Below are 24,802 nucleotides of genomic sequence, written 5' to 3'. Positions count from 1 at the left end.
TTTTATCAAATCTGATTCTAAATCTAACCTTAACCACTCTACTAAACCTAATGCCTAACCCTAACCTTAAATTAAGACCAAAAAGCTCATTTTTGTTTTCATGAATTTTTACGATATAGACCATTTTTACTTTGCTGCTGGCACATCTAGCGGAAATCGCTCATCTCTGCCTCCAGGATAAGACTCATTCCAATAAATGTAAATCTGCCCGATATAGGCCTATTATAGGCTACTAACGTCTATTCAGGTGAATGTGCTCACAACTCCATGCAAGATAATCATTTAGCCAGGAGGGGGCGGTATCATGCTGAGGACAGAGGCAAATGCAGCTGTCACAGGGGAACCCTGGCTCCCCATCACATCAATCTACATCAAAGGATGGCAGGTCGTCGCTCTCTTACGTACTTGCGTGCACGTACAGTCAACGCAACTAAACACCAAACAACACACAGCTCTCTTCATAGGGTACTACATTACCTTCATTCCTACTGCAGAGTCATTTCATGATTTCATAATATTGAAAAGTATGAAATCAATGCTTGTTTGCTAAATATGATACAGAACAAATCGTGTAAATTACATTTTGCTTACAGTTTCATTGTGGTCCTATTGTAAACATTGTGCAACCTATCTCTGTGCCACACAGAATACCCTCCTCACTTTTCTCATGACTGCATGATGACAATGTTGCGAATTGTGTTACTCCAGATTACGGTGGTCAGTCCAGCTGAGGAAAGGGTGTTGAGCCCCCTCATGCCAATGTCTCCACACCTTCAGAGCTCTGACGACAGCCAACAACTCCCGATCCCCCATGTCATAGTTTCGCTCCGCCGGGCTGAGCTTCCTCAAAAAGAAAGCGTAGGGGCGGAGCTTCGGTGGCGTACCCGAGCGCTGTGAGAGCACGGCTCCAATCCCAGCCTCGGACACGTCCACCTCCACTATGAATGCCAAAGAGGGATCCGGATGAGCCAGCACGGGAGCCGAGGTAAACAGAGCCTTCAGGCGACCAAAAGCTCTGTCCGCCTCAGCCGACCACCGCAGACGCACCGGTCCCCCCTTCAGCAGTGAAGTAATGGGAGCAGCCACCTGCCCAAACTGCCCACGACACAAGAGAACACAGTACTCACGGAAGGAGGAAAACAACGCTCCTAAACTTATACACACTCAGTATAAACGTGAATAAACCTGAGGCACAACCTCAACGAGCAACATAACACGTATAATCCCGCACAAACCTAAGCAGGCAACAGGGGAAATTATACATACAGAAATTAAACCAAATGAACCCAGGTGTGAAAGAACCAAAGACAAAACAAATGGATTGGTGATGGCTAGTAGGCCGGCGACGCCGAGCACCGCCCGAACAGGGAGAGGAACCACCTTCGGTGGAAGTCGTGACAGACAACCTGAACATGTATTTTGTTTCATCATAGCACTAGAAAATAGCCATCAATATTTCCATAGTTTTGTCTCTTTATCTATGCCCATAGATTCCTCCATTCACAACCACATCATACAGGCACACGCTAGATTTACAGGGTGATGAAATCTCTGACTTGAGTGTTGAAATGAGATAGAAAAAGGAACTATACTGCTGCTGCTACTGCTACTGCCGGCTATAAATGCATAACAGTCTTCATGGTCAAGGTCCGTTGATGCACACGCACACACACGCAGAGATGCGTGCGCACACACACACACACACACACACACACACACACACACACACACACACACACAGGGAGAATAGGCAACGAACAATCAGCTCTCTCACAGACACACACCCACTAACACACAAAGAGCAGCAAACACAGTCTCACACATACACATTAGGCAGACAAGACAGAAGTGAATGACAAATTGTCATCGCACCCCACGCTTTTCACACCACTGTAGCACCCTCCGGTCCTTTGTCTCTGCCTCTCACATGTGCCTAATAATCTTGTATGCCTCATTAATATGGATTTCATATGTGGCTCATTGTTTTGGCCCCCCATTATGGATCCAACACATAGGCCTACCAGTGAACAGATGTGCAGACTATTGCCACTCACAAGAATATTCTCATAAAAAGTATGAGAAATACAAATGTTGTGTATGTGCATGCGGGCGTATTAGGGGCAAGCATCTTTGTCCTATTGGTGGTGTTAACAAACAGAGATATTTCTGAGGTGAGACATTGTGGGCAGAGTTATGAGAGGTGATCGGAGCTCCTTATAATTAATGTATTTTTATACAGTGCTGAGTACTTGTGTACTTTCTATTGCCGGCATTGAGAGAAGGGGGAGGAAGAAGTTTGGTTGGCAGATGGCAGGTGTGGACAAGTTGGAACTGGGTCAGTGTCACAGATACTTTAGAGAGCATCATCATCATCATCATCATCATCATGTTACTGTTTACCGTTATCATACCGCTTACTCTTATCAGCCTACTGACTTACTTTCCCTGATATTTGGAAATTAAAACAGAAAGTTTCATCCCCCACTTAGACAAACACAAAGTCCTTGCCAACCACACTCCTACCCCTGCAATCTAAGCCAGGAGCAATGGATAGTAAAGAGCGAGCCATCCCACTAAGACCAAGCTACTACTGTACTCTTCATCATCACTACCATCATCACAATTACCATTATAGTCATTCACATCATCCCTCTTCTCCTCTTCCACATAATCATCCTCATCATCATGATTCACCATCATCTATCACGAAAACTAACCAGGCAATTTTATAAACTTTTTTATTTTATCTTTACACTAACCAGGCCTTCTATTCAAAACCCTAAAACGTTAAACGACTTTTGCCCATGGAAACCTCAACTTGTACTGGTGAATGACAACTATATTATGGCCTCTTAATGTTACAGCTGTTACCATGTGCATAGGCATTATTACTGACTGGGTTCGAACTCGGGTCTGTGCGGCACAAGACTGTGTCAGCCTGTTGAGCGAAAGTCTAGGCATTTGTTCTAGGTTGGAGCTAACGCAAGTTTTCAGGACTCAAAGTTACCTGGTTAAATTTTTATTTAACCTTTATTTAACCAGGAGGTGCTCATTGAGATTTGAAATCTCTTTTTCAAGATTGTCCTGGCCAAAATAAGCAGCACCAAGTCATTACACAATTACAGACAGACAACATGAAAAACTACAGGTAATCTAGTAAAAAAAACAGAAGTCACAAGAGTATAACAACATCATAAAACAGCAAATTAAAAACATTGACAGGTCAAGGAATCAGCCCCAAAATCCTTCATCAACGATTTAAAAACACCAATCGGGACAAGTTCTTCCAGTTTAAAAGTATTTTGTAAGGAGTTCAAAGCCAATGGCGCAGAGTACATAAAAGCCCTTTTACCAAATTCAGTTCGGACATTTGGAACAGTTAGCAGGATAAAGTCCTGCGAACGAAGAGAGTACCCACCACGTCTGAACAATAAAAATGCCCAAATAAAATGGTAGTAAACCCAAAATGGCTTTGTAAATAAAAGTATACCAGTGACTGAGCCTACGATTGACTAGAAGGCCAGCCAACCCTTGTATATAAAGTGCAGTGGTGCATAAGGGTTTTGCAGTTTAAAATAAATCTCAATGAACAGATATGTAAGGGGTTCAGCTATGGAATTAGCTGCCAGTTTTAAAAAGCAGGGATCAAGAAGATCAGGACCTGCAGGCTTTCTCTGATCTAAGGTTTTCAGTGCTTTCTGTACCTCCTGCACTGAGAATGGCAAAAAGCTTAACATTTGACCTGCCCTCACTGGTTCATCCACACAGGGTTGTACAGAGACAGAGGATACTGAATCAAACAGCCTACCAGATAATACAAAGCACTTATTGAAACAATTCAGCATTTCAGTTTTGTCATATACAGCAACAGAGTCCTTCAATACACATGACGGTAATTCATGAACAATACTCTTACCATACAGTCTTAATTGCCTTCCAAAACTTTCTAGGGTCATTCAGGTTATCAGTGGTAACAAACATAAAATATTCAGACCTGGCCTTCCTGAGAAGAAAATAACACTTGTTTTGTAGCTGCCTAAAAAGAAGCCAATCAGCATCAGAACATGATTTCCTTGCTTTAGCCCAGGCTAGATTACGTTTGTGAATAATATAAGACAGCTCAGAAGAAAACCATGGATTATCCCACCCTTTAACTCTGAACCTGCGGAATGGGGCATGCTTGTTTACTATTTGGATAAAACCAGCATGAAAGAATTTCCAGTTTCCACATCAGGAATAAGCTCATTCTTGCACCAATCAAAATAAAACAAATCATGAAAGAAAGCTTGCTCATTAAAACTCGTAAAATGTATCTTACGAATAAAGCGTGGGTTTGTCTTATGGACCTTAGTATTTCTAACAGCAACAACAGCACAATGGTCACTTAAATCATTACAAAAAACACCAACCGCAGAATATTTATGTTATGTCAATATCAAATCAATCAGGGTAGATTTCTCTGGACATTTGAGATTTGGGCGGGTGGGTGAGTAAATTAACTGGGTAAGATTCATAGAATTACAAAACATTTTAAAAACATCAGACACCGGCTTTAACCAATACCAATCAAGATCATTTCACTGTAAAGAAGTTTAGACATAAGGTGCATCAGAGAAGAAAATGCATCACTGAGAGCAGAGGGGGGTCTATAACAGCCAATCACAGTTATAGAGAGACCCTTTGAAACCTCAAGATTCAAACCTCAAGATTCAAAGCAAGAAATTCCAACTGTTTACAAATAGAGTCAGACTTTGCCACACTTACAAGGAATTTAGTCTTTTACATATATAGCCACACCCCCACCTTTCTTAACTCGATCAACCATTTATACAAATATCCTTATCAAGAACAGACTTGCTGAGCCAGGTTTCAGAAAAAACAATTGCATCAGTTGATTTAGCCCAAATCCTAACCCAATCAATTTGACAACAGACTGCATACATTTAAATGAAAAATTACCAAAACCAGATCTAGATTTAAAATCAGAGGGAGTTTGGAGACATTGCATATCAGGGCCAGGGTTAGGTTGCACATTACCTGATATCAACAAAAGAAGAATAACTAGGCACCTCTGTTTAATAACCTCGAATGGCTTCTCTTTTTTAAGAGACCTACTGCAAGCGAATTCTACAAGTGAGTTTCCAGACAATACAAAATAAAATTAGGCCTTATTCCTAAAATAAAATCCCAACTTCAGCTTCAATTTTTTTGTAAGTTGTTGAATATGCAATTTAAAAGAGAGGCCGTCATCAATTCAAATTCCAATATATTTATATGAGGTTACAGTCTCAATCTAATTTCCCTGACAGGTAGTAATAGGTGAAAGGTTCAGAGGTCTATTTCTTGCTTTAGAAAACACCATTAGTTTAGTTTTGTCAGTATTGATGATAAGATCAATAAAAAGTGAGACACAGTGCTGTTTTTTTGTCAATGGCTTCAGTGATATCATTTAAAACCTTCATGGCTGCTGTAATTGTGTTATGCTTCTTCCTGAAGCCCGATTGGTACATTGATAAAATAGAGTTAGTATATTTTTAAATCATCAGACACCGGCTTTAACCAACAGTCATTTAAAAACTATTAAACTTTGGTAGTGACACAAGTTTGTACTGTTCACATCATGCCACAAATGCATCGGCACTTGGACGAGTGGACCGAGTGAAAAAGAGCGAGTTCCCGCAGACAAAATGTCTAATGGACGGGAGAGCACATTGTCAGATGTACTCACCCAGCGGCAATGTTTGTTTTCTCCTGAGTTCAGTAAAGTCAGTGCACAAAGTAATATCATGAAAATTGTCATTTTCTCTGAGAGATGTAAGAAATAGAGGCCAAGGAAAAGTAAGGGGAGAGAGGGACTGTGTGTATCTATGAGTTTGTATGTGAGTGTGTGCATGTGTAAATAGATTGGGTGTGGGAGGTCGATTGAGAGAACGGGTTGCGGATTGTTTAGCTGCCTCTGACAGCCAGGCTGAGAGCGAAGAGGATCAGCTTGGACGAGACACTCCGCAGAGGGAAAGCTATGGATAGAACCCAGGCCAGCCATAGAGAGGGTTACTTGGGTAAACTTCAAGTAAAGAAGTGCAAATATAAAAAAATATTTTTATCCGAGTTGACGGAGACCCGCGATCTTTACACCAGCAAAACTAAACAGTTTGCACTACACCACAAGGAAATTGTAGATTTGCTCCACCATAAATTAATAGGTTATTTGTAGGTTAAAATCTACTAGTGACAGACAAATGACTTGACATGCTGCCATCTTGGATTGCCATCTTGGATATCGCACTGCACACTGCAATGTTACTCCTTATGTGAGTGTGCACTGAACCAACTCCATTGAACCAATTCCACAAGACTGCCTCAGCCTGTTGATATAAATCCTAGTCATCTAGGTTGGAGCTAATGCAAGTTTTCAGGTCTCAGGAAAGTTACTCCTCACATGAGCGTGCACTGAGTTAACTTCGTTACTACAGCTAGCTTACTGAACACTATCGCCAACTACTCAGTCTGAGCCTATGCGGATGGCTTGGAGCACGTGTCAAGCTCATTCCACGAAGGGCCGAGTGTCTGAGGGTTTTCGCTCCACCCTTGTACTTGATTAATGAATTAAGATCATTAATTAGTAAGGAACTTCCCTCACCTGGTTGTCTAGGTATTAATTGAAAGGAAAAAACAAAAACCTGCCGACACTCGGCCCTCCATGGAATGAGTTTGAAACCCCTGGCTTGGAGTAGAGAGAACTCACCCTGCTCATCGCTGTCCGGTTTTGCTGTTCCTTCCTCCTCGTCTTCCTCCTCTCCCTTACTGTCTTTGGACAGCAACCGTCGGAACAGGCTACCAAGCGAAAGAGTCATTTCTGTCTCCTCAACTCTCTCTGAGACGTCCATAAAAACACAGTTCGTACCCCTTAATTAATCTGCTATCGCCCCCCTTTGCCCCTGTTTACACAACCCCTCTGCACCTGTATAAGTCAGTTGTCCATGTCACTTGTAAAGGGTTAGGTTAGCTGACCAGTCCTAGTCTACTCGGTGTGTGTCTGCCTGGCCATATTTAGCCCTGGCTGCCGCGACACTAAAACTCTAACTCCCTAAACCCCCACCTCACCACCACCACTCTCTCCAGGCTCCTGTAGCACACACAAGCTTGCTTCCATACACGCCTTGGCTTTACGAGAAGGTTATCTAACACTGCAATGAGACACTGGAGTCAACCTTTTAACCTTTGTCAAGCGGGACAGCTGCACACCTCCCTGTTCCGTGTGTGTAACGCCATGCGTCAAACACAATTAGGAGTTATTCAAACGGTTTAACTATGTGGATATGTGATCCCTTGACCCCGGCACGCCAGGAAATAGAAATGGATAGGGTCTATTCTGAGAGTGTAAATGGGCGTCACTGCATGGTGGGAACTATTTATATCTGTGTTTACGTGGAGAAAGTGCTGTTAGAGGAAATTCCCAGTGAACAATGACAGAGGCAAGACATCAGAGAAACTGGGGACATATTAAAGAAAGTATGTCTTCGTTAGGTAACCAGGGTGTGGGTGGGTAAATATGGAAGTCAGTGTATGTTTGAACACTGTTTTTTTCTATGAGTGATCTTCAAGTACGTTTGGGGGGGGGGTAATTCAGTTACAAAACCATCATGTATCTGCAGAAATTAGAAAATTCTAAAGACTAAGATGGCTAGTTTTTGGCAAAGTGTTTTATCTTATATCAATTTTACATTTTCCCCTGAATATCCTCATTACAGGGAATTTTTGGAAATGTTACTTTAGAAAAAAAGTTATTTGAATACAACACAACATATGGTGCTGTAGTTTGTCCATAAATCATAAAATTGGTATACTAGTTGAAGTTTACATTAAACTATAACATTTATTACGTACAAACACAGTGTCTGTGGACGTGTCTCATTAACGTAACACTTTTTCAAGTTCCTGTAAAAACTCCAATCAGTTTTTAAATAAAGTTTTATTCACCAATGATGCATCATATAGAGGAGTAGTCCTTAGATGAGCACATGCTAAGTAAATGTATTTGCTTATATACCTTCACCAGGAGGTTCTTATTCTCAGACACCCCCTATACCCCACTTGGCCTTCTTGTTACCGAAACAGCTAAAAATCTCAAATTGGGAGAGAAAAAACCATTACCTTACCAACATGGAAGCATGAATGGGCTTCAGTGATGTTGTCAATATTGTTTGATGACTCATAATAATCTGTATCCTATTGTTTACAAATTGAGCTAAGGGCCCTCTCATTACCGAACACACATTTCTCATTATCACATCATGTTTAGGTACGTTTCGGGTAATGAGAACCTTAATTTCGATAATGATAATAAGCTAATTGTAATGTATAGTGGGGGGAAAAAGTATTTGATCCCCTGCTGATTTTGTACGTTTGCCCACTGATAAAGAAAGGATCAGTTTATAATTTTAATGGTAGGTTTATTTGAACAGTGAGAGACAGAATAACAACAAAAAAATCCAGAAAAATGCATGTAAAAAATGTTATAAAATGATTTGCATGTTAATGAGGGAAATAAGTATTTGACCCCCTCTCAATCAGAAAGATTTCTGGCTCCCAGGTGTCTTTTATACAGGTAATGAGGTGACAGGACAAAGGGTGTGCTGTGCTGGTAACTTTATTTATTTACTAGCACCACTCCTTAACGCTACTGTATATATTCTTGGTAAAACAAGTAGGGTTTGTCAAGAAATATGGGTTGTGTAAACCCCATTTAATGTTCTTTAAGCCAAAATTGGAAGTTTATCTTTAAGCAAAGAGCAACCCCACCATTTAAAAAATGATCTCCGCCATTTTGACATGTGTACCTGTCTTCACACTTACCTATGCTGTTGTTTGATATCCCAAGACCGTTGTTGGTTCCTTATTGAACATATTTAAGGGGTGGCAGGTAGCCTAGTGGTTAGAGCGTTGGACTTGTAACCGGAAAGTTGCGAGATCGAATCCCAGAGGTGACAAGCTAAAAATCTGTTGTTCTGCCACTGAACAAGGCAGTTAACCCACTGTTCCTAGGCCATCATTGAAAATAAGAATTTGTTCTTATCTGACTTGCCTAGTTAAATAAAGGTTAAATAAATAGTGTCCTGAATACAAAGTGCTATATTTGGGGAAAATCCAACAACACATTAACACTCTTTTATTTTCAAGCATGGTGGTGGCTGCATCATGTTATGGGCTCCCGAGTAGCGCAGCTGTCTAAGGCACTGCATCAAGGGGTCGTCACTACAGTCCCTGGTTTGAATCCTGGCTGTATCACATCCAGCTGTGATTGGGAGTCCCATAGGGGCACTGGCCCAGCATCGTCCGGGTTTGGCCGGGGTAGGCAGTCATTGTAAATAAGAATTTGTTCTTAACTGACTTGCCTAGTTAAATAAAGGTTAAATTGTCATTGGCAAGGACTAGGGAGTTTTGTAGGATAAAAGGAAACAGAATAGAGCAAAGCACAGGCAAAATCCTAGACAAAAACCTGGTCCAGTCTGCTTTCCAACAGACACTGGGAGACAAATTCCCCTTTCAGCAGGACAATAGCCTAAAACACAAGGCCAAATATACACTGGAGTTGCTTACCAAGACGACATTGAAGTTTTGACTTCAATCAGCATTGAACATCTATGGCAAGACTTGAAAATGGATGTCAAGCAATGATCAACAACCAACTTGACAGAGCTTGAAGAATTTAAAAAAGAATAATGTGCAAATATTGTACAATCCAGGTGTGCAAAGCTTGTAGAGACTTACCCAGAAAGACTCACAGCTGTAATCGCTGCCAAAGGTGATTCTAACATGTATTGACTCAGGGCCAGATGGCTCAATCATCACAAAAACCACTGATATTGCCAACTACTTTAATTCTTTTTTCATTTGAAATATTAGCATACTTAGGCATGACATCAACAAACGCTGACACTACACATTCAAGTATATCTGAACAAATTATGAAAGACAAGAATTGTAATTTTTCATTCCGTAAAGTGAGTGTGGAAAAGGTGAAAAATGATTGTTGTCTATCAACAACGACAAGCTCTGATAACTTGGATCGAAAATGACTGAGGATAATAGCGGACGAAATTGATACCCATTTTTACCATATCTTCAATTTAAGCCTATTAGAAAGTGTGTTCCCTCAGGCCTGGAGGGAAGCAAAAGTTATTCCCCTACCTAAGAATAGTAAAGCCCCCTTTACTGGCTCAAATAGCAGACCAATCAGCCTGTTACCAAACTTTAGTAAACTTTGGGGAAAAAATACTGTTTTTACAGTAAACAAATTGACAACAGACTTTCAGAACGATTTTAGGTAAGTAGGTAAGGACATTCAACAAGCACAGCACATACACAAATGACTGATGATTGGCTGAGAGAAATTGATGATAAAAAGATTGTGGGGACTTTTTTGTTAAGTCTTCAGTGCGGCTTTTGACATTATCGATCATAGTTTGTTGATGGAAAAACGTATAAGTTATAGCTTTACACCCCCTGCTATATTCTGGATAAAGAGTTACCTGTCAAACAGAACACAGAAGGTGTTCATTAATGGAAGCCTCTCCAACAAAATCCAGGTAGAATCAGGAATTCTCCAGGGCAGCTGTCTAGGCCCCATACTTTTTTCAATCTTTACTAACAACATGCCGCTGGCTTTAAGTAAAGCCAGTGTGTCTATGTATGCGAATGACTCAAAACTATACACGTCAGCTACTACAGCGACTGAAATGACAGCAACACTTAACAAAGAGCTGCAGTTAGTTTCAGAATGGGTGGCAAGGAATAAGTTAGTCCGAAATATTTCAAAAACTAAAAGCATTGTATTTGGGATAAATCATTCACTAAACCCTAAACCTCAACTAAATCTTGTAATGAATAATGTGAAAAATGAGCAAGTCAAGGAGACTAAACTGCTTGGAGTAACCTTGGATTATGAACTGTCATGGTCAAAATATTGATAGCACAGTAGCTAGAATGGGGAGAAGTCTTTATATAATAAAGCTCTGCTCTTTAATCTTAACAGCACTATCAACAAGGCAGGTCCTACAGGTCCTAGTTTTGTCGCACCTGGACTACTGTTCAGTCGTGTAGTCAGATGCCACAAAGAGGGACTAAGAAAATTTGCAATTGGCTCAGAACAGGGCAGCACAGCTGGCCCTTGGATGTACACAGAGTGTAACATTAATAATTAATCATATGCATGTCAATCTCTCCTGGCTCAAAGTAGATGAGAGATTGACTTCATATTTGTGTATTTGTGAGAGATTTTGACATGTTGAATGCACCAAGATATCTGTTTGAACAACGGACACACAGTTCAGACACCCATGCATACCACACAAGACATGCCACCAGACATCTCTTCACAGTCCCCAAGTCCAAAACAGACTATGGGAGGCGCACAGTACTACATAGAGCCATGACTACATGGAAATCTATTTCACATCAAGTAACTCATAGATTGACTTCATCACTACAGGTATTTGTGTATTTGTGAGAGATATTGGCATGTTGAATGCACCGAGCTATCTGTTTGAACAACTGGCACACAGTTCAGACACCCATGCATACCACACAAGACATGCCACCAGACATCTCTTCACAGTCCCCAAGTCCAAAACAGACTATGGGAGGCGCACAGTACTACATAAAGCCATGACTACATGGAACTCTATTATCAAGTAACTCATGCCAGCAGTAAATGGCAGCAGCGAACAGGGATCGATAATAAATACAAATAGAAATGGTGAAGCGTGATTCATCACTCCAGAGTCCAATGGGGGCAAGCTTTACACCACTCCAGCCGACGCTTGGAATACGCATGGTGATCTTAGGCCTGTGTGCGACTGCTCGGCCATGGAAACCCATTTCATGAAGCTACCGATGAACAGTATTTGTGCTAACGTTGCAACTTGGAACATTGAGGAACTTGAAGCTCCTTTGACCCGCTCCACTACAGCCCCGTCGATGTGGATGGGGGAATGCTCGGCCTTCAGTTTCCTGTAGTCAACGATCAGCTCCTTTCTCTTGTTGACGTTGAGAGAGGTTGTTGTCCTGGCACCACACTGCCAGGTCACTGACCTCCACCCTATAGGCTGTCTCCTAATCTTCTGTGATCAGGCCTACCACTGTCGTGTCGTCATTAAACTTAATGATGATGTTGGAGCGGTGCCGGAGCACCAAGTCTAGGTCCAAGAGGCTTCTAAACAGCTTTCACCCCCAAGCCATAAGACTCCTGAACATCTAATCAAATGGCTACCTAGACTATTTGCATTGCCCGCGCCTCTTTTACGCTGCTGCTACACTCTGTTATTATCTATGCATAGTCACTTTAATAACTCAACCTACATGTACATATTAACTCAATTACCTCGACTAACCGGTGCCCAAGCAAACCCACTCTGTACCGGTACCCACTGTATGTAGCCTCGCTATTGTTCTTTTCCGACTGCTCTTTATTTATTTGTTACCCTTAACCAACTGCATTGTTGGTAAAGGGCTTGTAGTAAGCATTTCACTGTAAGGTCTACACCTGTTGTATTCGGCGCATGTGACAAATACAATTTGATTTGATTTGAGTCGTGTGCGCCCACGCAGTAGTAGGTGAACAGGGAGTACAGGCGGAGACTAAATACCGAACCTGAGGGGCCCCCATTGAGGGTCAGTGTGGCGGATGTGTTGTTGCTTACCCTCACCACCTGGGGTTGCCCGTCAGGCAGTCCAGGATCCAGTTGCAGATGGAGGTGTTCAGTCCAAGAGCTTAGGGATGAGCTTGGAGGGCCCTATGGTACGGTGAGCTGTAGTCAATAAACACCATTCTCACATACAGTGCATTTGGAAAGTATTGAGACCTCTTCCCTTTTTCCACATTTTGTTATATTACTGCCTTATTCTAAAATTGACTAAATAAATGTTTTCCCTCAATCTACACACAATACCCCATAATGACAAAATAAAAACAGAAATACCTTATTTGCATTAGTATTCAGACCATTTGCTGTGAGACTTGAAATTGAGCTCAGGTGCATCCTGTTTCTACAACTTGATTGGAGTCCACCTGTGGTAAATTCAATTGATTGGACATGATTTGGAAAGGCACACACTTGTCTACATAAGGTACCAAAAAATGTCTGCAGCATTGAAGGTCCCCAAGAACACAGTGGCCTCCATCATTCTTAAATGGAAGAAGTTTGGAACCACCAAGACTCTTGCTAGAGCTGGCCGCCAGGCCAAACTGAGCAATCGGGGGAGAAGGGCCTTGGTCAGGGAGATGATGAAAGAACCCAATGATCACTCTGACAGAGCTCCAGAGTTCTTCTGTGGAGATGGGAGAACCTTCCAGAAGGCACCTAAAGGACTCTCAGACCATGACAAGATTCTCTGATCTGATGAAACCAAGATTGAACGCTTTGGCCTGAATGCTAAATGTCACATCTAGAGGAAACCTGGCACCATCCCTATGGTGAAGCATGGTGGTGGCAGCATCATGCTGTGGAGATGTTTTTCAGTGGCAGGGACTGTGAGACTTGTCAGGATCAAGGGAAAGATGAACGGAGCAAAGTACAGAGAGATCCTTGATCAAAACCCACTCCAAAGTGCTCATGACCTCAGACTGGGGCAAAGGTTCACCTTTCAACAGGACAACGACCCTAAGCACACAGCCAAGACAATGCAGGAGTGGCTTCAGGACAAGTCTCTGAATGTCCTGGAGTAGCCCAGCCAGAGCGCAGACTTGAACCTGAATGAACATCTCTGGAGAGACCTGAAAATAGCTGTGCAGCGACGCTCCCCATCTAACCTGACAGAGCTTGAGAGGATCTGCAGACAAGAATGGGAGAAAGGATCTGCAGACAAGAATGGGAGAAACTGCCCAAATACAGATGTGCCAAGCGTCATACCCAAGAAGACATGAGGCTGTAATCGCTGCCAAAGGAGCTTCAACAAAGTACTGAGTAAAGGGTCTGAATACTTAAGTAAATATTTTTTTAAATAAATCAGCAAACATTTAAAAAAAAACTGTTTTTGCTTTGTCATTAAGGGCTATTGTGTAGATTGGTTGGGGAAAAACTATTTAAACCATTTAGAAAATGGCTGTAATGTAACAAAATGTGTAAAAAGTGGTCTGAATACTTTCCGAATGCACTGTAGTTGTTCCTATTGTCCAGATGGGAGAGGGCAGTGTGGAGTGCATTAGAGATTGCACCATCTGTGGATATGTTGGGGCAGTATGCGAATTGGTGGGTTCATGTTGTCTGGATGATGGTGTTGATATGAGCGATGACCAGCCATTCAAAGCATTTCTTGGCTACAGATGTGAGTGCTACGTGGCAATAGCCATTTAGACTGGTTAGCTTGGCATTCTTGGGCACAGGGACTATGGTGATCTGCTTGAAACATGTAACTATTACAGACGGGGTCAGGGAGAGTTTGAAAATGTCAGTGAAGACACTTGTCAGCTGGTCAGTGCATTCTCTGAGTATGCGTCCTGGTAATCCGTCTGGCCCTTCGCTTTTGTGACTGCTAACCTGTTTAAATTTGTTACATCAGCTACAGAGAGCGAGATCACACAGCTGTCCGGAACAGCTGGTGCTGTCATGCATGGGTCAGTGTTGCCTGCCTCGAAGCGAGCATGGAAGGAATTTATCTCATCTGGTAGGTTCGCGTCACTGGGCAGCTCGTGGCTGAGTTTCTGTTTGTAGTACGTGATAGTTTGCAAGCCCTGACACATCCAAAGAGTGTCAGAGCCAGTGTAGTAGGATTCGATTTTAGTCTTGTATTGATACTTTGCTTGTTTGATGGCTTGTCGTAAGTCGTAGTGGAATTTCGGATTAGTATCCGGATTAGTGTCCCGTTCCATGAAAGCGGCAACTCTAGCCTTTATCTCAGTGCTGATTTTGCCTGTAATCTATGGCTTCTAGTTGGGATATGTACGTACGATCACTGTGGGGACTATGTCGTCGATGTATTGATGAAGCCGGTAACTGTGGTAAACACCTCAATGTTATCAGATGAATCCCTGAACATATTCCAGTCTGTGCTAGGAAAACAGTCCTGTAGCTTAGCATCCGCTTCATCGGACCACTTCGGTATTGAGCTTATCACTGGTACTTGTTTGCGTTTTTGCTTGTAAGCAGGAATTTTTCAGATTTTCCGAAGGGAGGGAGAGGGAGAGCCTTGTATGTGTTTCTGTCTGTGGAGTAAAGGTGATCAAGAGTTTTGAAACCTCTAGTTGCACAGGTGACATGCTGGTAAAAATTAAGTAAAACAGATTTCAGTTTCCCTGCATTAAAATCACTGGCCACAAGAAGCGCCGCCTCTGAATGTGCATGTGCAGTTGAAGTCGGAAGTTTACATACACCTTAGCCAAACACATTTAAACTCAGTTTTTAACAGTTACTGACATCTAATCCTAGTAAAAGTTCCCTGTCTTAGGTCAGTTAGGATCACCAATTTATTTGAAGAATGTGAAATGTTAGAATAATAGTAGAGCGAATGATTTATTTCAGCTTTTATTTCTTTCATCACATTCCCAGTGGGTCAGAAGTTTACATACACTCAATTAGCATTTGCTAGCATTGCCTTTAAATTGTTTAACTTGGGTCAAACGTTTTGGCTAGCCTTCCACAAGCTTCCCACAATAAGTTGGGTGAATTTTGGCCCATTCCACCTGACACCAGCTGTGTGTAAGCTTTTCTTTGACATCTGATGGGATAAATGACTGATTTACAGTTCATGAGGGTTGCCAAGTCACACATATGAAGTTGTGGAAAGATCTGACCTTTTTAACTCTTCCAAACAGCACCTATGACACCATTTTAAGGCACTTCTGGTTGACACAGGAAGCTGAAAGTAAACACATATCCTCCTTGGGTTAGGCTCTTATAGAATATTGAGTTTTAAGTCTTTACGTTAAGAACTGACTTATTTACAGAGGGTTGAATGAGTTTGTGTTATTTCAGAAAATCACAGAAATATCGCAGAGCTCCGAAACCCGCCTTAACGGATTCATCTGAACACACTGCAACTGGATCTGTAACTTGTTGGGAAAAAAACTAATTTTTTTGAACATTACCAAATGTACATTGTACGATTTCTCTTAAATGAAGATAGGTAAATGTCTGGTTCTTTTTTTTCTGACACTGTAGGCTCATGTACTTTGATGTGAAGTGGTCAAATTAGCACTCTATTTTCATTTTTTACCTTTAATCCCAGAAAAAGGGCCTTAACTCAAAAAGCGTTGAGGCCCCGACTCCATCTTGTTCGGGGCCAACTGCCCATTATGCCAAACCTATGCTCGCCAAGTTTTGTCTTCGAAGTCTTTTCCGTTTAGGAGAAAAGGCCACGTTGTGATTGGTGATGTTTGTTACATTTGCAATATGATTCCTTGTGCCCTCCATTCGCCCTCTGCTGTTATTTTCCGTGACAGGTGAAAAATGACCAAAATTTAAAAATTGTATTAAACGGAAACCGAACGTCTGAGAGACTTCGTTCGATGACTTCCCGGAAGATCTGGCCCCGGTGCACGGCCCGGCGCCGTCCGCGAATTTTACAAACGTTCCTCATCAGTCATACAGCAAATACCGAAATGTTCCCTTCATGTATGACAGGGATAACTGGGGGCTGCAATGAGAAAAGTTAATACAGGTAATAAGTAGTACAAACTGTCTATACATGGTCCCCTGTTTGTAAATGTACATTCTAACTGTGTTGGTGTGTGCTAAGTTGAGGGTCTTGAATTTGAGTGATAGTCTTCAGTGCTTCATGTTGAGTCTGTCATTCTTCATTTGGGTTGTATAACATTTATAGTAGGGATTTTGTTTTATCATGTTATCAGAATTCTAATGTTAAAGCGCATCAATACATATGGCTTTCTGGATGATACAGTACAATTGACTTGAGCATGTTTTAATATGTTTATAACTATGTAAGTGGACTAGCAGTAGCGTGACTAACTAACGTGTTATGGGTTAGATAGAATGATTCATTGTGCAAAATGTATTTCTAGCCGGAGGAAAAGTACATACGGGGCATGTGTTTGAGACAGAATGTTTGCATAAGAGTGTGCCAAATGATAGGTGACCATTGTTGTACATTTATACCCCATGGTGAAGGTAACTTGACTGTTGTAGTGGAGCGTCTAAAAGAGCTCAGTGGTGATCTCACAAATGAACACCAACCAGACAACGATTGGAATCCGTTTGGATGGTTTCAGTCATTGTTTGGTGTTATGGGAGCTACAATATTTCATTGGTTGATGTATGGCTTAGTAATATTTTTGATTGCCTTGTGTGTGGTGATAAATTATGTACTGATGTTTAAATTCATAAGTGCCTTTCCCCTTTCTGAGAATGAATCGCACTATGTGAAGGTATGAAACTCAATGACAATGGAGGTTATTTATAAATGTAATGTACAACGTGAAAGATAGTCTATCCTTTTCCCTCTTTCCCCTCATGTTAATGCTTGTATAATGAAAATACTTTAAAGTAATTTTCTATTAGGGTGAGACAGCCTCAAAAGGGAGGAAATGTTGTGGGAAATTACATAATTATTCATGCAATGCCATGTTTTACTGCTTTTAGAATAGTCTCCTATTAACTGTTGAGAACAGACGTTCCGCTAGCGGAACGCCTAGCCAACGTCCAATGGAACAGCAGGGCGCGAAAAACAAAACATCAAAAATCGAATAATTTCAATTTCTCAAACATATGACTATTTTGCACCATTTTAAAGATACACTTCTCCTTAATGTAACCACATTGTCCGATTTCAAAAAGGCTTTACAGCGAAAGCAAAACATTAGATTATGTTAGGACAGTACATAGACAAACAATAACCACACAGCCATTTTCCAAGCAAGGAGATGTGTCACAGAAACCCAAAATACAGCTAAAATGAAGCATTAACCTTTGACGATCTTCATCAGATGACACTCCTAGGACATCATGTTACACAATACATGTATGTTTTGTTCGATCAAGTTCATATTTATATCCAAAAACAGCATTTTACATTGGTGCGTGACGTTCAGAAAATGTATTCCCACCAAAACCTCCAGTGAATGAGCACATCAATTTACAAAAATACTCATCATCAACGTTGACAAAATATATAACAATTATTTAAAGAATTATAGATACACTACTCCTTGATGCAACCGCTGTGTCAGATTTTAACCTCTCTAGGGTCGGTGGGACGAAATCGTCCCACCTACGTAACAGCCAGTGGAATCCTGTGGCGCGTTATTCAAATACCTTAGAAATGCTATTACTTCAATTTCTCAAACATATGACTATTTTACACCATTTTAAAGACAAGACTCTCGTTAATCTAACCACACTGTCCGATTTCAAAAAGGCTTTACAACGAAAGCAAAACATTAGATTATGTCAGCAGAGTACCCAGCCAGAAAGAATCAGACACCCATTTTTCAAGCTAGCATATAATGTCACATAAACCCAAACCACAGCTAAATGCAGCACTAACCTTTGATGATCTTCATCAGATGACACACCTAGGACATTATGTTATACAATACATGGATGTTTTGTTCAATCAAGTTCATATTTATATCAAAAACCAGCTTTTTACATTAGCATGTGACGTTCAGAACTAGCATACCCCCGGCAAACTTCCGGTGAATTTACTAAACATTTACTAAATTACTCACGATAAACGTTCACAAAAAGCATAACAATTATTTTAAGAATTATAGATACAGAACTCCTCTATGCACTCGATATGTCCGATTTTAAAATAGCTTTTCGGTGAAAGCACATTTTGCAATATTCTAAGTAGATAGCCCGGCATCACAGGGCTAGCTATTTAGACACCCAGCAAGTTTAGCACTCACCAAAGTCAGATTTACTATAAGAAAAATGTTATTACCTTTGGTGTTCTTCGTCAGAATGCACTCCCAGGACTTCTACTTCAATAACAAATGTTGGTTTGGTCCCAAATAATCCATAGTTATATCCAAATAGCGGTGTTTTGTTCGTGCGTTCAAGACACTATCCGAAAGGGTAAATAAGGGTTACGAGCACAACGCATTTCGTGACAAAGAAATTCTAAATATTCCATTACCGTACTTCGAAGCATGTCAACCGCTGTTTAAAATCAATTTTTATGCCATTTTTCTCGTAAAAAAAGCGATAATATTCCGACCGGTAATCTGTGTTTAGGTTCAAAGACGATAGAAAATAAAAACATGGGGTCGACTCGTGCACGCGCCTCCGCCCATTGTCCTCTGATAGAGCACTTGCCAAAAGCGCTAATGTGTTTCAGCCTGGGGCTGGAATTACATAATTCAGATTTTTCCCGCCTTCTGAGAGCCTATGGGAGCCGTAGGAAGTGTCACGTTACAGCAAAGATCCTCAGTCTTCAATAAACAGAGTCAAGAAGCTCAAGGAATGGTCAGACAGGCCACTTCCTGTAAGGAATCTTCTCAGGTTTTTGCCTGCCATATGAGTTCTGTTATACTCACAGACACCATTCAAACAGTTTTAGAAACTTTAGGGTGTTTTCTATCCAAAGCCAATAATTATATGCATATTCTAGTTACTGGGCAGGAGTAGTAACCAGATTAAATCGGGTAAGTTTTTTATCCGGCCGTGCAAATACTGCCCCCTATCCCCAACAGGTTAACCTCTATGGGCTAGGTGGGACGCTAGCGTGCCACCCGTGGTGCACTCCATCAACAGCAGGTGCATTTCAAGAGCGGCAAATTTGAATCCAAATAAATGTCAAAATTCAAATTTTTCAAACATACAACTATTTTACACCCTTTGAAAGATAAACATCTCCTTAATCTAACCACGTTTTACGATTTCAAAAAGGTTTTACGGCGAAAGCATAAATTTAGAGTATGTTAGGACAGTACATTTACAAGAGTTGTGTGTAATGTTTTGTCAATTCAAAGACAGGGTCACCAAAACCATAAAACCAGCTAAAATGATGCACTAACCTTTTACAATCTCCATCAGATGACACTCCTAGGACATTATGTTAGACAATGCATGCATTTTTAGTTCTATCAAGTTCATATTTATATCCAAAAACAGCGTTTTACTATGGCATTGATGTTGAGGAAATCGTTTCCCTCCAATAACCGGCAGTCAAGTCAGCGTCACAAATTAAATAATTAAAATTAGAAAACATTGGTAAAATATTATATTGTCATTTAAAGAATTATAGATTTACATCTCTTGAACGCAATCAACTTGCCAGATTTAAAAATAACCTTACTGGGAAATCACACTTTGCAATAATCTGAGCACTGCGCCCAGAAAAATACGCGTTGCGATACAGACTAGACGTCATGTTGGGGAGATCTAAAATCGAAAATACTATGTAAATAATCCATTACCTTTGATTCTCTTCATCAGATGTCACTTCCAGGTATCACAGGTCCATAACGAATGTAGTTTTGTTCAAAAAAGCTCATCATTTATGTCCAAAAATCTCCGTCTTGTTAGCACATGATCTAAGCCAGCCGGACTTCTCGTCATGAACGAGGGGAAAAAAATATATTTACGTTCGTTCAAACATGTCAAACGTTGTATAGCATAAATCATTAGGGCCTTTTTAACCAGAACATGAATAATATTCAAGGTGGACGAATGCATACTCTTTTATAACGTATTGGAACGAGGGTACCCAACATGAACTCGCGCCAGGTGTCTAATGGGACATCATCGTTCCATGGCTCTTGTTCGGTCAGATCTCCCTCCAGAAGACTCAAAACACTTTGTAAAGGCTGGTGACATCTAGTGGAAGCAATAGGAAGTGCCAAAATATTCCTCAGCCCCTGTGTTTTTCAATGGGATAGGTTTAAAGGCAATACAACACATCAGGTATCCACTTCCTGTCAGAAAATGTCTCAGGGTTTTGCCTGCCAAATGAGTTCTGTTATACTCACAGACACCATTCAAACAGTTTTAGAAAATTTAGGGTGTTTTCTATCCATATGTAATAAGTATATGCATATTCTAGTTACTGGGTAGGAGTGGTAACCAGATTAAATCGGGTATGTTTTTTTATCCAGCCGTGTCAATACTGCCCCCTAGCCCTAACAGGTTAAAATAGCTTTACGGAGAAAGCACATTGTTCAATATTCTGAGTACATAGCTCAACCATCAATGCAAGCTATACAGCTACCCGTCAAGTTCTGGCATCAACAAAACTCTGAATTAGTGTTATAAATCATTCCTTACCTTTGCTGATCTTTGGTGGAATGCACTCCAAGGACTCCTACTTCCACAAGAAATGTTATTTTTGTTCGAAATACTCCATATTTATGTCCAAATACCTCTGTTTTGTTCGTGCGTTCAGATCACTATCCAAAGGCATAATGCGCGAGCGTAATTTGAGACACAAAAAGTCAAAATGTTCCATTACCGTTCGTAGAAACATGTCAAACGTTGTTTACAATCAATCTTTAGGGTATTTTTAACGTAAAAATGCGATAATATTCCAACCGGACAATAGCGTATTCATTCCAGGAGAAAAAGAAGGAACAACGCGCTCGCGGGCTCGCGCATAACCAAGCCCTTTGTCCTCAGGCAGTCCACTCATTGACTGAGCTACTATTCTCTGCCCAGTAACAGGAGAAGGATGAAAACACTTTCTAAAGGTTGTTGACAGCCAATGGAAGCCTTAGGAAGTGCAACGTGACCCCACAGACACTGTAGTTTCGATAGGGATTCAAAAGAAGAACTACAATTCTCAGATTTCCCACTTCCTGGTTGGATTCTTCTCAGGTTTTTGCCTTCCATATGAGTTCTGTTATACTCACAGACATCATTCAAACAGTTTTAGAAACGTCAGAGTGTTTTCTATCCAAATCTACTAATAATATGCATATTCTAGTTTCTGGGCCCGAGTAGTAGGCAGTTTAATTTGGGTACATTTTTCATCCGGCCGTGATAATGCTGCCCCCTATCCTCAACAGGTTTTAAATGCTAGTGTTTTTCTTACCTGATACAAACTTGTCTTTGTGTGACTTAGTCATAAGACTGGGCATACAGCTACAGGAAGTCACATGTATGGAAACTTGCAGAAAGGAGCACATTATAGTGTTTGCTGTTGTGAATGCAGTTAGACGGTTGAGCCCTTGGGCTATCAACCTCGTGCTATCTTAAATCTGCACAGACAACTACAGTAAGTGGAAAAGGTAATTCATCTGTCACATTCTGACCAGTAAAGGGGTTATTTGTTATTGTAGTTTAGTCAGGACGTGGCAGGGGGGTATTTGTTTTATATGGTTCGGGGTGTGTGTTTATGTAGAGGGGTGTTTGATTTATGTATTCCGGGGTTTTGGTCTATGTTCTATGTTAGTGTATTTCTATGTTCCGTCTAGTCATTCTATTTCTATGTTTAGGTAATTGGGATTGGGGTCTTCAATTGGAGGCAGCTGTTTATCGTTGCCTCTGATTGAAGGTCCTATAATTGTGTGTTTGTTATGGGAATTGTGGGAGGTTGTTTGTGCATTGCTGTGTGTAGCCTGCATTACTGTGTGTTCTCTTGTTTTGTATTTTCTATATTAAAAGTTAAAATGAGCACTCAACCCGCTGCGCCTTGGTCCACTTCCTACGACGACCGTTACATGATCCCCTGCTGATTTTGTACGTTTGCCCAATGACAAAGAAATGATCAGTCTATAATTTTAATGGTAGGTTTATTTGAACAGTGAGAGACAGAATAACAACAAAAAAATCCAACATGTCAAAAAATTTTGAAATTGATTTGCATTTTAATGAGGGAAATAAGTATTTGACCCCCTCTCAATCAGAAAGATTTCTGGCTCCCAGGTGTCTTTTATACAGGTAACGAGCTGAGATTAGGAGCACACTCTTGAAGGGAGTGCTCCTAATCTCAGCTTGTTACCTGTATAAAAGACACCTGTCCACAGAAGCAATCAATCAGATTCAAAACTCTCCACCATGGCCAAGACCAAAGAGCTCTCCAAGGATGTCAGGGACAAGATTGTAGACCTACACAAGGCTGGAATGGGCTACAAGACCATCGCCAAGCAGCTTGGTGAGAAGGTGACAACAGTTGGTGCGATGCAAGATCTCACCTCGTGGAGTTGCAATGATCATGAGAACGGTGAGGAATCAGTCCAGAACTACATGGGAGGATCTTGTCAATGATCTCAAGGCAGCTGGGACCATAGTCACCAAGAAAACAATTGGTAACACACTACGCCGTGAAGGACTGAAATCCTGCAGCGCCCGCAAGGTCCCCCTGCTCAAGAATACATATACAGGCCCATCTGAAGTCTGCCAATGAACATCTGAATGACTCAGAGGACAACTGGTGAAAGTGTTGTGGTCAGATGAGACCAAAATGGAGCTCTTTGACATCAACTCAACTCGCCGTGTTTGGAGGAAGAGGAATGCTGCCTATGACCCAAGAACACCATCTCCACCGTCAAACATGGAGGTGGAAACATTTTTTGCCAGCCATATGAGTTCTGTTATACTCACAGACACCATTCAAACTGTTTTAGAAACTTTGGTTTCTAAAACATACCCGATTTAATCTGGTTACTACTCCTGCCCAGTAACTAGAATATGCATATAATTGTTTGATTTGGATAGAAAACACCCTAAAGTTTCTAAAACTGTTTGAATGGTGTCTGTGAGTATAACATAACTCATATCGCAGTCAAAACCCTGAGACAAATCCTGACAGGAAACTGAAATCTGATGTGTGGATATCACTTCAAACATTTGCCATTGAAACACACAGGGGCTTGTGAATCATTTAGCACTTCCTATGGCTTCCACTAGATGTCCCCAGTCTTTACAATCAAAATTGACTGAAAGAGAGGATGTTTATCTTGGTCACAGGGGATGGGCCATTACCATTGTGATGTCGGCGCCCATGGGTACTCTCCCTTTTCGAAACGTTTTGAAAGACAATGCAACCGTCCCAATGGAATATTATTGAAGCCCTGGTTGAAAAAGCCCCTAAAGATTTCTGTTATACAACGTTTGACATGTTTGAACGAACTTAAATATATATTTTTTGCTCATTCCTGACGACAAGTCAGACGCACACGGTACATTTTCACTAGCCTTCGGAGCGCGCTAACACTATTGGGACATAAATTATTAACTTTTTTGAACAAAACTACATTTGTTATGGACCTGGGATTCCTAGAAGTGCCTTCTGATAAAGATAATCAAAGGTAAGGGATTATTTACAATAGTATTTTTGATGGTTGATCGTTCCAAGATGGCTCCAACATTTATAGCCTAGACTTTTTTTCTGGGCATACCACGTTGTTTATTGCAAAGTGTGATTTCCCAGTAAAGTTATTTTTAAATCTGGCAAAGAGATGGCATTCAAGACATGTTAATCTATAAGTCTTTGAATGACAATATTACATTTTAACAATGTTTTCGAATAGTAATTTTGTAAATTGTAGCGCTGATTCATCGGAAGCATTTGAGGGAAATGATTTTCTGAACGTCATGCGCCGATGTAAAATGCTGTTTTTATATATAAATATGAACTTTATCGAACAAAAAATGCATGTGTTGTGTAACATGATGTCCTAGGAGTGTCATCTGATGAAGGTTGTCAAAGGTTAGTGCTGCATTTAGCTGTGTTTTGGGTATTTGTGATGCATGCTAGTTGCTTTGAAAATGGCTGTGTGATTATTTCTGGCTGGGTACTCTGCTGACATAATATAATGTTTTGCTTTTGCTGTAAAGCCTTTTTGAAATCGGACAACGTGGTTCGATTCAGGAGAGGTGTATCTATAAAACGGTGTAAAATAGTC

At 40.9% G+C, this 24,802-nt stretch overlaps 1 protein-coding gene across 3 annotated transcripts in view; it reads right to left on the bottom strand.

The window, feature by feature from the left end:
* The window catches only part of LOC100306788 (fibroblast growth factor 12), a 162,080-nt gene that overhangs the window by 122,145 nt on the left and 15,133 nt on the right, over positions 1 to 24,802 (bottom strand). Inside the window, exon 1 of one of the 3 annotated variants that reach the window (XM_014213398.2) lies at positions 6,746 to 7,155. The exons of the other annotated variants lie outside the window; for them this stretch is intronic. Coding sequence (XP_014068873.1) covers positions 6,746 to 6,887 — 142 coding nt within the window. The 5' untranslated portion in view covers positions 6,888 to 7,155. Of the gene's footprint in view, positions 1 to 6,745; positions 7,156 to 24,802 lie in introns of those variants that run through there. 3 annotated transcript variants of the gene reach the window in all.

Source organism: Salmo salar, chromosome ssa09 (genome assembly GCF_905237065.1).
Source record: "Salmo salar chromosome ssa09, Ssal_v3.1, whole genome shotgun sequence".
NCBI lineage: Eukaryota > Metazoa > Chordata > Actinopteri > Salmoniformes > Salmonidae > Salmo > Salmo salar.
This window is presented reverse-complemented; position numbering and strand designations above follow the sequence as displayed.